At 40.8% G+C, this 13,171-nt stretch overlaps 1 protein-coding gene across 2 annotated transcripts in view; it reads left to right on the top strand.

The window, feature by feature from the left end:
- The window catches only part of usp20 (ubiquitin specific peptidase 20), a 28,005-nt gene that overhangs the window by 664 nt on the left and 14,170 nt on the right, over positions 1–13,171 (top strand). The window contains exons 2-17 of one of the 2 annotated variants that reach the window (XM_062056786.1): positions 1,690–1,743; positions 3,586–3,648; positions 3,729–3,863; positions 3,932–4,028; positions 4,101–4,170; positions 4,246–4,359; positions 5,511–5,589; positions 6,534–7,029; positions 7,574–7,723; positions 7,821–7,933; positions 8,028–8,200; positions 8,281–8,375; positions 9,265–9,298; positions 9,377–9,422; positions 12,438–12,618; positions 12,688–12,814. In XM_062056786.1, coding sequence (XP_061912770.1) covers positions 1,690–1,743; positions 3,586–3,648; positions 3,729–3,863; positions 3,932–4,028; positions 4,101–4,170; positions 4,246–4,359; positions 5,511–5,589; positions 6,534–7,029; positions 7,574–7,723; positions 7,821–7,933; positions 8,028–8,200; positions 8,281–8,375; positions 9,265–9,298; positions 9,377–9,422; positions 12,438–12,618; positions 12,688–12,814 — 2,027 coding nt within the window. Of the gene's footprint in view, positions 1–1,689; positions 1,744–3,585; positions 3,649–3,728; positions 3,864–3,931; positions 4,029–4,100; positions 4,171–4,245; positions 4,360–5,510; positions 5,611–6,533; positions 7,030–7,573; positions 7,724–7,820; positions 7,934–8,027; positions 8,201–8,280; positions 8,376–9,264; positions 9,299–9,376; positions 9,423–12,437; positions 12,619–12,687; positions 12,815–13,171 lie in introns of both variants that reach the window. The other variant, XM_062056785.1, reaches the window with a different exon arrangement.

Here is a 13,171-nt window from a genome sequence, read left to right as displayed (position 1 = left end):
TTCTCAATAGGAGATGTATTTCAGAAGGCGGGGCCTTGTAAAAAAAACAATTGTATGTGATTGGATAAACCACTTGTCCGTTATCTTGAGTGACTTGCTACTTCAACCACTCACATCGAAATCAACCCGTGACGCTGATGAGAGGAAATCTAAAACAGAACAGCCGACATATTGGATAACAACAGAGCAAAAAGTTATATTAAATATATTATATTATATTAAATATTCGATAGATTTGACAAAACAGTTGCAATAGCAGAATCAATGTCAGCACACGACTCCTCAATGCTTGCCGCCATTGTTGTTTGAATCAAACAGTCGCTTCGGCGCTACGTCGCATCTATGAAATCCCGCCTGGCGATCCTGATTGGTTCATTATTTTTTGCTATCTTGAAGGAGTTTGCAATGCCCTCGAGCCCAGATCCTTGTGTGGAGCTCAGCGAACTACAAGGATCTGGCGAGAGTCAGGTTACCAGGGCCCGCCAAAGGGAGGGAACTTTATTATTTACATTTTGGTTGTGTGTGTTTCAAGTTAATAATTAGGGTGTCATAATCCGTTATTGGTATAGGATATTGGTGCGATATCAGCAAAAAACAAGTATCGAATTATATCAGTTTGCATGTAAAACCTCCGACAAGCATGTTTACTTTTTCAAAGCTGGACAGCCAGTTAACATCTAATAAGCACACAAGGTAGGTCTTTTCTTGTCTTTTAGTCAAGTTATTTACAAAAGGTAATCATGCTAGGCTACCAGGAGCTAGCAGCTACACAACAGCTAAGCACACAGTAGCACTCAAGCTAGACATAGGTAATAGGTGTCTTTCATTGAACAATATTGCGGTCTTAAACAGGACAATTGTCTCAAATAATTTTAAGTCCCAAAGGCAGAAGCGGATTAGAAAGTACCCATAACAAATGTGTCCGCATCAATTAACGTACATTAATTATTGTGGCCAAAAACAATTACCCCTCCACTTCAATTTAAAAGACAGCATAAGTCCATTCCAGTTGGTTAATAATAAATAGGTTAGTGTTTTTCATATCAACCCTGTTTTACTCATTTCACTTGACCAAGCCTTTTTTAATATTCCACACTACAAAATAATAATAATAAAACCTGCTCAGTGGACTTGTGGTTAGAGTGTCCGCCCTGAGAAGGGTAGGTCGTGAGTTCAAACCCCGGCCGAGTCATCCCAAAGACGATAAAAATGGGACCCATTACCTCCCTGCTTGGCACTCAGCATCAAGGGTTGGAATTGGGGGTTAAATCACCAAATGATTCCCGCGCACGGCCACCGCTGCTGCTCACTGCTCCCCTGTGGGGATAGGTCAAATGCAGAGGATAATTTCACCGCACCTAGTGTGTGTGGCAATCATTGGCACTTTAACTTTAATACAAGTGTTGTATGTATGCTTCCTGGTGATATTGTAACGGATCTATATCGGTATGGGCCAATTTTCTAGGCTCCAATATTTGTAATGTGAAGAAGTTTTATTGGGACACTCCTACTTAAAATCGCAATGTTTGGCCCGTGACCCATTGACACATCTTTACTTTGGCCCCTGGAGACAAAAAGCTTGGGAAAACCCTCTTCTAGAAGCTGTCATTCCCGAATACTATATGCACAAAACTTTGTATTCATGTCAGGAAAACACCATTACTGAGTACTGTATGTCTTTTCTTGCAGGGAACCTGCCAATCATGTGGTGTCGGGGGGCCAAACCTCTGGGCCTGTCTTCAGGTAATATTGGGGAAAAAGTGACACACATACATTAACCATTCCTTTTAAACATATTATGTATTTACATTATTATTAGACCGCTCATTACCCTGTTCTGCTTTAAAGAAAATTCAGAGTGGTCTGTTTGTACATACAGTGGAACCTTGATTTACGAATTTAATTGGTTCTTGAACGGGGTTTGTAAATCGAAAAGTTTGTATATCCATCCATCCATCCATTTTCTACCGCTTGTCCCTTTTGGGGTCGCGGGGGGTGCTGGAGCCTATCTCAGCTGCATTCGGGCGGACGACGGTGTACACCCTGGACAAGTCGCCACCTCATCGCAGGACCAACACAGATAGACAGACAACATTCACACTCACATTCACACACTAGGGCCAATTTAGTGTTGCCAATCAACCTATCCCCAGGTGCATGTCTTTGGAGGTGGGAGGAAGCCGGAGTACCCGGAGGGAACCCACGCAGTCACGGGGAGGACATGCAAACTCCACACAGAAAGATCCTGAGCCCGGGAACTCAGGACTACTCAGGACCTTCGTATTGTGAGGCACATGCACTAACCCCTGTTTCACCGTGCTGCCCGAAAAGTTTGTATAGTGAAGCAAATTTCGCCACAAGAAACAATGTAAATATGAATAATGGGTTCCAGTTTCAACAATACTCCATATTTTAGTGAGAATTTTAACACTTTGAACACAATGTAAAGTGCTCTCAAACAAACATAACAAGGAGGTGAAGGATCAACTTTCCTTATGAACAAGCCAAAACAACAACAATCTGCTTTCCTCTGTATGTGCTGCTCTGCCAACATGCGCCGCACACACACGGAAGTCCCCTTGGTGCCCTCACAAGTGATCAGAAATCTAAAAAATCATTAACTTTAACAACCATCAACAACAATAATAAACATTTAAAAAGCAAAATCCACTTAAAATGAGTTGACAAGAAAAAAGCAGACAGACAGAGAGAGAAGGAGATGGTGTGTGTGTGTGCTGAAAGAGATGAGTGCCTTCTCCTAAAAAAGTACAGTCTCATAATTAAAACTTACTTTGGTATGAATCCTGCTTTGTCCATTCTTCCATACTTGACACCCAAATAGTTTTTTTTTTTTTTTTAACTCCACAGCAATCCCCCCCTTCTTTTTAGTTATTTTTATAATAGTTAGACCAAAAATGTTTGCAGCACAAATGCAAGCACAAACAAAGGGGGCACGTTTGGGGAGATTTGGACATGGTGGATGGGTTGGTTATGATGAATAACACTTAAAAAGCATAACAACTATAAAACGTTAATAACCAAATTAGACTGAACATTTTTGCAGGATAAACCAGCACAAACGATTGGGACAAGTTTGGGGAGATTTTGACATGGTTGAATGGCTGGTTATGAATAATAACACGTGAATACCGTAAAAAACATAAAACGTAAATAAATTAAAACCCGTAACGGCACAACAAACATTTTTTCAGCACAAACCAGCTGGATTTCTTTGGGGAGATTTGAATAAGGTGGGGTCGCCAACTTCATATAGGTCATTGTGGGTGGCAGTGGGGGCAAGGTGGGTGAAGTGTGTTGTCTACAGACAAAATGACGAGTTTCTGGACTCCCCGCTCTACCATTTGAGCCACACCTTCCGTGTTCACACATAGAGATACATTTGGCTGTGTCCAAAAGTTCATAATTGAAAAGTTTGCAAAATAAAAGACTCGTAAATTGAGGTTCCACTGTACTTTTATTTTGTGTTCGTGTAAATAGCGATCTTCTTTGTGCAGCCTTACAACATGCATAGCTTTAAAAAATATATGCATTATTGTTTTGTAAATCAGTGTTTTTGCTCAATAGAATGACTGCCCTTATGTTGGCTGCGGAGAGTCCTACTCTGACCACAGCACGCTGCATGCTCAGGTAAGCCTCGCCCCCCCTTCTTGAGTCTAGCGTGCCCAATTAAAGAACACTTAAAATGTAATATTCTATCTTTTTTTCAGGCTAAGAAGCACAACCTGACCGTGAACCTGACCACTTTCAGGATCTGGTGCTATGTATGCGAGCGGGAGGTGTTTCTGGAACCTCGGCCCGCCCTGGTGCCTGCAGCCCCCCACCACTGTGCTGCCTCAGAGCAGGTAAGTAAAGCCGCCGCCCCCCTGATAGGTGACGAGTGCGGAAATGACACAACGCTACTCTTTAACAGGAAGCTGCGCCGCTCAGTCACCCGCTAAAAGGCGTGCCAATAGCCATGGCGGAAGACGAAGGGTCAGAGTCGGAGGAGGACGAGCTTAAGCCCAGAGGTACATTGCCTCCCAGCATTTCCTCTCCCTAGCAACATCACATTGATCGTGTTTTCCCTTGACATTTTTCAGGTCTAACAGGGATGAAAAATATTGGGAACTCATGCTACATGAACGCTGCTCTTCAAGCGCTGTCCAACTGGTGAGGTCGCTTTTGCCGCAACACACCACCTCCGTTTGACAAGGTTCTGATTCCTGTCCTGACGTTTCCGAGCAGTCCTCCTCTCACTCAGTTCTTCCTGGACTGCGGGGGTCTGGTCCGGACCGACAAGAAGCCCGCTCTTTGCAAAAGCTACCAGAAACTCATCTCAGAACTCTGGCATAAAAAACGGTAATAAACGGTTGATTATTAATAGAGAGACAACTTTACTGAACTGCAGAGTGTAACAGGCAGGTTTTAATTAGGGGGGAGGTCTTTATTGGTACATTTTATTAACACATATATAAAAAAAATTGTACCTCAATCAGGATACTACTCGGGATGTGCCGAACGAGTGACCACCGTGAAAAAGTATGTGATCGCCATTGCAAATTAATGCCCAGTCCCTCAGTATTTATCGTTAGCCCTCCAGCTGACAAGTGGCTAGCAGCTATTTATGTGTCTCCATACAGTGTGGAGCCGCTCCATTAAGCTAGTAATAATCACCTCTGTTACGGCAAATAAACTGCATTTCTTAGTATTTTAAGTATTATTTTCACCAGAGTACGAGACTAAACATGTGACACACCAAGAGCCAGTCAGGAGCAAGCATGTTAATTGCCCAGCTAGCCACTAAGATAGCTGGGAACTACACCAATAAATAAGTGCGTGATGAAGCAGAAAATAAGCAGACATTAACATAAAATTAACAAGTAGATTAATAAGAGTTAGAGAGAGGTTAATATAACAACAACTGTTGTTGTGTCAGATTGTCACAGTCAGTACACGACATGTAAGAAGAGGGCGGATCGATCGACACCAAGGGTTGTATCAGTATATGATTGATAGGTTGATATTTTTATTTTCTCACAATAATTTTGTTTTTGTTTTTACAAAGTTGGGGAGTATTCCCTGGACACAGGACGACTTAAAGGGCAACAATCAAAGGATTTAAAAGAGCAGTAAATAGTAGTTTTTACTTTTGTTTATTTATTATGTTGTATTCACTTTGTTTTGATCAAAAAAAGTGAGTTTTGAGTTAAAACGTGCGGTCGGTATTTTTATCAGCCCGATCTTACTCAGGGATGATCAGCATAAAAACCCTGAAAGAAACATCCTTAACTTATATATCAATAAATTATCATATGTAATGTAATATGGTCACTCACCGAATCACGTAACGGTTTATCACTCACTTGTGTTACCTAATTCATGGTGTCAGTCAGTGTTTATAGTCTTAGCAGCTTTTTTTCCGGGAATGTTGGACTTGTGTCGACTTCAGCTTTACACATGCCATGTCTGTAAAGTCTGTATTGAAACTGTAATCACCACCGCCCTTCCAGGCCCAGTTACGTGGTGCCTACCAGTCTGTCCCACGGCATCAAGTTGCTGAACCCCATGTTCCGTGGTTATGCTCAGCAGGTAGGGGCAAGCACCCAGCAGGTAACTACCCTCAAGAAAAGACTTCATTTCCGTTTTATTTTTCAACAATACTACATTACACCGCACATTTGAGTGCATAAAAATGTAACGCTGAAAGTTAAGCAAGTTAGTGAGCTGTTGTAGATATGGACTGGCCACAACATTAGGTAAACAATCTATTGTGATCTAATACAAGAGCTGTATCAAAAGTTTTGGAAATGTTTACATATATATGGATGTGTGTGTGTGTGTGTGTGTGTGTGTGTGTGTGTGTGTGTGTGTGTGTGTGTGTGTGTGTGTGTGTGTGTGTGTGTGTGTGTGTGTGCGTGCGTGCGTGTGTGTGTGTGCGTGTGTGTGTGTGTATGTATATATGTGTATATGTATATATGTGTATATATATATATATATATGGGTGTATGTATGTATGTATGTATATTTACAGTATATATATATATATATACATACACAGTATATATGTATGTATATATATGTATGTATAATATGTAAATATAATTCACTTCACTATGTATATATATATATATATATGTATGTGTGTGTATGTATATATAAGTATATGTGTAGATGTATATATATGTGTAGATGTGTGTATATGTATATATATGCATATATATACATATATAAGAATATGTACAAATGTATATATATATATATATATATATATATACTGTATACATATGCATATATATACATATATAAGAATATGTACAAATGTGTATATATATATATATATATATATATATATATACTATATATATATATATATACTATATATATATATATACTATATATATATATATACTATATATATATATATATATATATATATATATATATATATATATATACAGTATACAACATGTATTTGTGTTGCTTTATAACAGTTGCACATAATCCTGTCTTGTTTTGTTGTAATTGTACAAAAGGACACACAGGAGTTCCTGCGCTGCCTGATGGATCAGCTTCATGAGGAGCTCAAGGAGCCGCTGAGCGACTGCGGCACCAGCAGCGAGAGCAGCGACGGCGAGGAGAGGCTGGACGGCGACCGCTCCCCGGCCGAGGACGACTTCCTGTCCTGCGACTCGGGCTCCAGCAGCGACCGGGGAGAGGTGGGAGGCGCCGGAGACGGCGAGCTGCAGGCGCAGGACGAGTACGACGGCGTCCGCCTGCCCTCGGGGGCGGGGGATGGTCCTGTTGGCGGGGCGATCTCAGAGAAGGAGAGGCTGAAGGAGAGGAGGGTGTCCGGCTCGCCTCTCCGCGGAGCCTCGCAGGAAATGGATGAGGACGCGGATGTGGACACCGCAGTTGAGGATGACCTTCCCGAGAGAGGCGAGGACGAGGAGTGCAGGGTGGCGCCGAATACTGACAGCCAAACCCAAGAGAACAACCTGTCAAGTCCAACAGTTGCAGTCAAGAGCTCAGGTAAGATGCTTTAAAGCTGGCTGATGAACACTTGCATTGAAAGTCATGTGCACTTTGACATTATTGGGACCCACCCTTTTTGAAAGAAGGGTCCACCCAGATTCTTTAGTTTTAGTTTAGTCTAAAATAATGAGAGGTGACTAAAATTAAAGATGAACAATTAATTGTACTCCAAAGAGTAAGTACAAACAACAGCAATAGCAGAGCTTGAAAGAGGACCGAGCCATCTAAAGTCCAGAGCCTTCTCTAAAATGGTCGCCCTTTTCACATGCTTTTTGTCGACTTTGGCGGAGATCGAAACTGAAAGTTAACTTGGCGTGTGTGCTGAGTGCACACACATTCTTCTCCACTATGGCCCCCCACACCTGGTAAATCTTGACACTGTTAAAACTAGAGAGAATAATATACAGTATGTGTGTGTGTGTGCATTGATAAAAAATGATGTGATCATTCGAGCAAAACAAAGGACAAAGCTAGTAATTTCTAGGCGTTCCATTTTGCTCTAAAGTAAAAAAAATATTCCTCTCACAACCTCTTTATGCAGAGCCAAACAACGAAGCGGCAACGCCCCGGCCACATTCCACTCCCTGCAGTCCCGTCAGGACCCTCCAGGAGCTCCATTCCAAACTGTCCTCCAGTCCGCCTCGCTCCAGCCCGTTACGCTCGGCAGGAGCTTCCTACCCCTTCAAGAAAGGTGTGAAAAGCCGTCTCCCCCCTCGTCCACACGGCCATTAGCATTAGTGCTTATTCAGCAACCTCCACCATATCATGTTTTTTATTCTCCACTTCAGCTCAGCTGCTGCTCACCTCCAGAAAGAAGAAGCAGTTGCACTATCGCAGCGTCATCTCCGACATCTTCGACGGCTCCATCCTTAGCCTGGTCCAGTGCTTGACCTGCGACAGGGTGAGTTGTGTGCTTGAATACCAAGGGGTGCCAATAATGGCAAAGAATATCCACCGTGAAAGGGGTCACCATAACTGCCTGACTGCAACCACAGGTGTCTACTACAGTGGAAACCTTCCAAGACCTGTCCCTGCCCATTCCCGGGAAGGAGGACTTAGCCAAGCTGCACTCTTCCATCCATCAGAACATGCCAGTCAAAACCGGCGTGTGTCCTGAAACGTACGGCTCACAGGGATGGATCTCCTTCATCATGGACTCCATACGCCGGTCAGTAGATCTGTATTTTTTTTCCTTCTGAAATAACCTGTGTGACATCTGAAACAGTTCTGACGTTGTCTTTGGTATAGGTTTGTGGTCTCGTGCATCCCTAGCTGGTTTTGGGGTCCCATGGTGACTTTGGAGGACTGCCTTGCTGCCTTCTTTGCTGCAGATGAACTTAAAGGTCAAGAACAGCCTAACATTTTTCACATGTCAATAGGGGTGTAACTGTATTTGGGTTTCAAAATCCTCACAATAATGCTGTGATGTGTGACAGCATCAAAAGAAAACTTGGTGAGTGTAGTTTTTTCTGGCGCTTTTGCATTGGCTGGACTGAAAAAAACGACATCTCCCAAAATCCTCTGCGCAGCGCGGGACCGGCAAGTTGGGGGTGTGCGACGCCGTAAAAGGGAGAAACACGGGCATGCGGACATTTACTGAAAATTTCATCAAAATCAGTCAATAACATATTTGAGTCATTGAGCTAACACACAGACAAAAAACTCTTGTGAAAACAACTTCTTTGGCGAAAGTAATAAAGTCTGTACTCCAAAACAAAGCGCCCCACCGTCGTCTGAAGCGTTTCCAAAACCGACACTCTGTAAATCATCACACGGAAAATATATTTGATGCCAGCAATGCTAATCACCAATTTGTGAGGTATTTACAATATTAAAAGTAACATTGTCTGTTAACTTAGCTGAGAAACAGCATTTTCCAAACTGATCTGAAAAATGTCCACTGTTGACAACTGCTTTTAGAAAATTAACACTGAATGTTCCCGCACAATTATCTGCACTTAAAAATATATGTTTAAAGTAATAAATATGATTAGAACATTTGAGCATTATGTATGTGTTCAATTACAGTAAGTGTGTTAATCATAAACAGTCCTGCCACTTAATTCGACACATGTTGGCATTTTTACCAAGTCTTTTTTTTGACAACACCACAATAAAACAATAATGTGGCCTTCATACAGTGACAATATCATACTGTGAAATTTTGATATTGTTACATCCCTACATGTCAACATAATAGATAATACACTTTGCTTTCCTGTCGCCTTGCAGGAGACAACATGTACAGCTGTGAGAGATGTAAGAAGTGAGTATGAAAAGGGAGCAAATAAGTGACCCAAAACATATTTCTTAACCTTGAATTATTGTCAACGCAATTTTGCAGGTTGAGAAATGGAGTGAAATATTGCAAAGTCCTGCGACTTCCAGAGGTATTGTTTGTTTTTAAACACTGCGACTATATTTAGTTAGACAGTAAAGTCTCTTCTTGGTGGACTTGTATAGATTTACACACAATTGTATTACTAACACAACACTGCTACACATGCAAGGATAGCCTTTAAAAAAAGCACAGTAAAGCGGAACCTCGATTTACGAACTTAATTGATTCTCGAATAGGGGTCGTAAAGCAAAAGGTTCGTATAGTGAGGCAACTTTCTCCTTTAGAATTTGTTTTAAATATGAATAATGGGTTCCAGCCTTGACAAAAGTCCATTTTACTGAAGCATTGAACACAATATAAAGTGCTATACGGTACTGTTTGTCAAACAAACATAACAAAGGGGTGATGAATCTCTTTATTAACAAAACGACAACAACACTACTTCCCAGCAAGAACAAGACATTAAACCAACATTAGCTACATGTACACGGGCAAAACTTATTTAATGTGATCATAATTAGGATTAGAATGTTATTGTATACTAGACCCTGAAAAAAACGATCCGATTATGACGTGCATTTTCATGCATCACACCTTAAATCGGAATACTTTATTTTGACATGCGCAGCACATACCAAAAGTAAAAGACGAAGAAGCAGTGACTTATGCTGTAAACAAACATGGCTCTGTGCATTTCTGCTTGTCTGATTTTATCACATTATTTATAAATGTTTTCTTCTGTTCACTACTTTTGTTTTAGCTTTCTTCTTGAAATGGAGCTGTTCTGTGCCCTGCATGTTGTGATTTGTGTGAGTTGCTGCACGTCTTCATGTTGGGACATTCTGTGTACATGCTTGAGCTAGCAGTTAGCACGTGGAGTAGCTGTAAGGTCGTGAATAAAACAATTCATTAATATGACAACTGGATCCCTTCTTTTATTGTTACATCGACGCAGGACACTCCAGACCAGGGGTCCCCAAACTTTTTGACTCGGGGGCCGCATTGGGTTAAAACAATTTGGCCGGGGGTCGGGCTGTATATATATATATATATATATATATATATATATATATATATTAGATGTATATATATATATATATATTTAGATATATATATGTATATATATCTAAATATATATATATATATATATTAGGGCTGTGGATCTTTGGGTGTCCCACGATTCGATTCAATATCGATTCTTGGGGTCACGATTCGATTCAAAATCAATTTTTTTTCAATTCAACACGATTCTCGATTCAAAAACGATTTTTTTCCCGATTCAAAACGATTCTCCATTCAATACATAGGATTTCAGCAGGATCTACCCCAGTCTGCTGACATGCAAGCAGAGTAGTAGATTTTTGTAAAAAGCTTTTATAATTGTAAAGGACAACGTTTTATCAACTGATTGCAATAATGTACATTTGTTTTAACTATTAAATGAACCAAAAATATGACTTTTTTTATCTTTGCGAAAATATTGGACACAGTGTGTTGTCAAGCTTATGAGATGCGATGCAAGTGTAAGCCACTGTGACACTATTGTTCATTTATTTTTTATTTTTTATAAATGTCTAATGATAATGTCAATGAGGGATTTTTAATCACTGCTATGTTGAAATTGTAACTAATATTGATACTGTTGTTGATAATATTCATTTTTGTTTCACTACTTTTGGTTTGTTCTGTCGTGTTTGTGTCTCCTCTCAATTGTTCTGTTTATTGCAGTTCTGAGTGTTGCTGGGTCGGGTTTGGTTTTGGAATTGGATTGCATTGTTATGGTATTGCTGTGTATTGTTTTGTTGGATTGATTAATTAAAACAATTAAAAAAAAAAAAAATCAATAAAAAAAAAAATCAAAAAAAAAAAAAATCGATTTTTTAAAAATGAGAATCGCGATTCGAATTCGAATCGATTTTTTCCCACACCCCTAATATATATATATATAGTGCGCTATATATATATATATATATATATATATATATATATATATTAGATATATAGCGCACTTTCCGCTCGCGATGATGTCACGTTTTCGATGAGAAAATGCATTTTTAGACAATATGATTTGCCTGAGCGGCTAGGAGACACCGTGAGTAACAAAGTGGATAAGAAAAGACAGAAAAAAAATAAAATATATATATTTTAGATTTTTATTTTTTAATACTTGGGACTTCACGTGGGCCTGATTTTGGACGCGGGCGGGCCGGATCCGGCCCGTGGGCCGTAGTTTGGGGACCCCTGCTCCAGACCATACTTTTGTTTTTAATAATAATAATAATACCTGGGATTTATATAGCGCTTTTCTAAGTACCCAAAGTCGCTTTACATGTTAAAAACCCATCATTCATTCACACCTGGTGGTGGTAAACTACTTTCGTAGCCACAGCTGCCCTGGGGTAGACTGACGGAAGCGTGGCTGCCAATTTGCGCCTACGGCCCCTCCGACCACCACCTGTCATTCATTCAACATTCATTCACCGGTGTGAGTGGCACCGGGGGCAAGGGTGAAGTGTCCTGCCCAAGGACACAACGGCATGGTAAGAGGCGGGGAGCGAACCTGCAACCCTCAGGTTTCTGACACGGGCGCTCTACCCACTACGCCATGCCGCCCCCGCTAGTTCCGGTTTTGATCCCTTTGGTGTCCTCACTAACAATCAGAAATCACACAAATCCTTAACTTAAACACTATATTGCTACAATAATAAACACCTGAAAAGTGAAATCCACTTACATTAATATTGGCAAAGGAGGGGAGCTGATGTGGAAGGCGCAGACAGACAGGAAGAGAAAGGCCTGCTTTGTCGATTCTTCCATACTTGCAAGCGCCATTATTGTACCTTTCACAAATTGTCTTTTTTTTAAACTACAGAGCTATTTCCACCTTTTTTCCATGCTGGTTTGTTGTCTTTTTGGGACTCATGTTGAGTTAGCTAAATGGAAAAAACTTGTCAAAAGGCGGAAATACAAATAACGGGGTTTGTAAATCGAGGTTCCACTGTATTACCCTCTCATACTTTAACCTACTGTTGTCTTTTTGTTTAATTTAAACATTGTGGTGCAGATTCTGTGCATTCACCTGAAACGTTTCCGGCACGAGGTGATGTATTCTTTCAAGATCGGCAGCCACGTTTCCTTCCCGCTGGAGGGCCTGGACATGCGACCCTTCCTGGCCAAAGACAGTTCATCCCAAGTCACCACTTACGACCTTCTGTCGGTCATCTGTCACCACGGCACTGCTGGAAGTACGACAAAGAAAATATATATCATGCATACAAATGACTTTGTACGCATTTAATTCTGTTTTCCTCCAGGTGGACACTACATAGCGTACTGTCAGAACGTCATCAACGGACAGTGGTACGAATTTGACGACCAGTACGTCACAGAGGTTCATGAGACTGTTGTGCAGAACGCGGAAGCCTATGTGCTCTTCTACAGGTTTGCATAAACCGTTTTGTAATAATCTCACGTACAGTGGTACTACGGGCTACAAGTTTTTCGGGATATGAGCGCTCTCTCTGCTAACTGTTATGTTAGTTAACGTAGCGAATGTCACAGTAAACCCCATAAAATCCGACCAAATTATATGGTTTTACTCGCTGGCATTAGCTTATAGCTAGCGATCGACAACTTTGTTTTTCAAACAATGGAAGGAAGAAAGTGAGTGTGAAGGACATTGCTGAGAAGAAGTAGTGGATGATATTCATCGAACTAAAGAAAGAAAACATCAAAAACATGACCAATTGTGTAGCCGTGTACTAGTCTGCACCATACTGAAGCAGAATGAGTCGATAA

The sequence above is a fragment of the Entelurus aequoreus genome, linkage group LG08 (genome assembly GCF_033978785.1).
Source record: "Entelurus aequoreus isolate RoL-2023_Sb linkage group LG08, RoL_Eaeq_v1.1, whole genome shotgun sequence".
In the NCBI taxonomy this organism is placed as follows: Eukaryota; Metazoa; Chordata; class Actinopteri; order Syngnathiformes; family Syngnathidae; genus Entelurus; species Entelurus aequoreus.
This window is presented reverse-complemented; position numbering and strand designations above follow the sequence as displayed.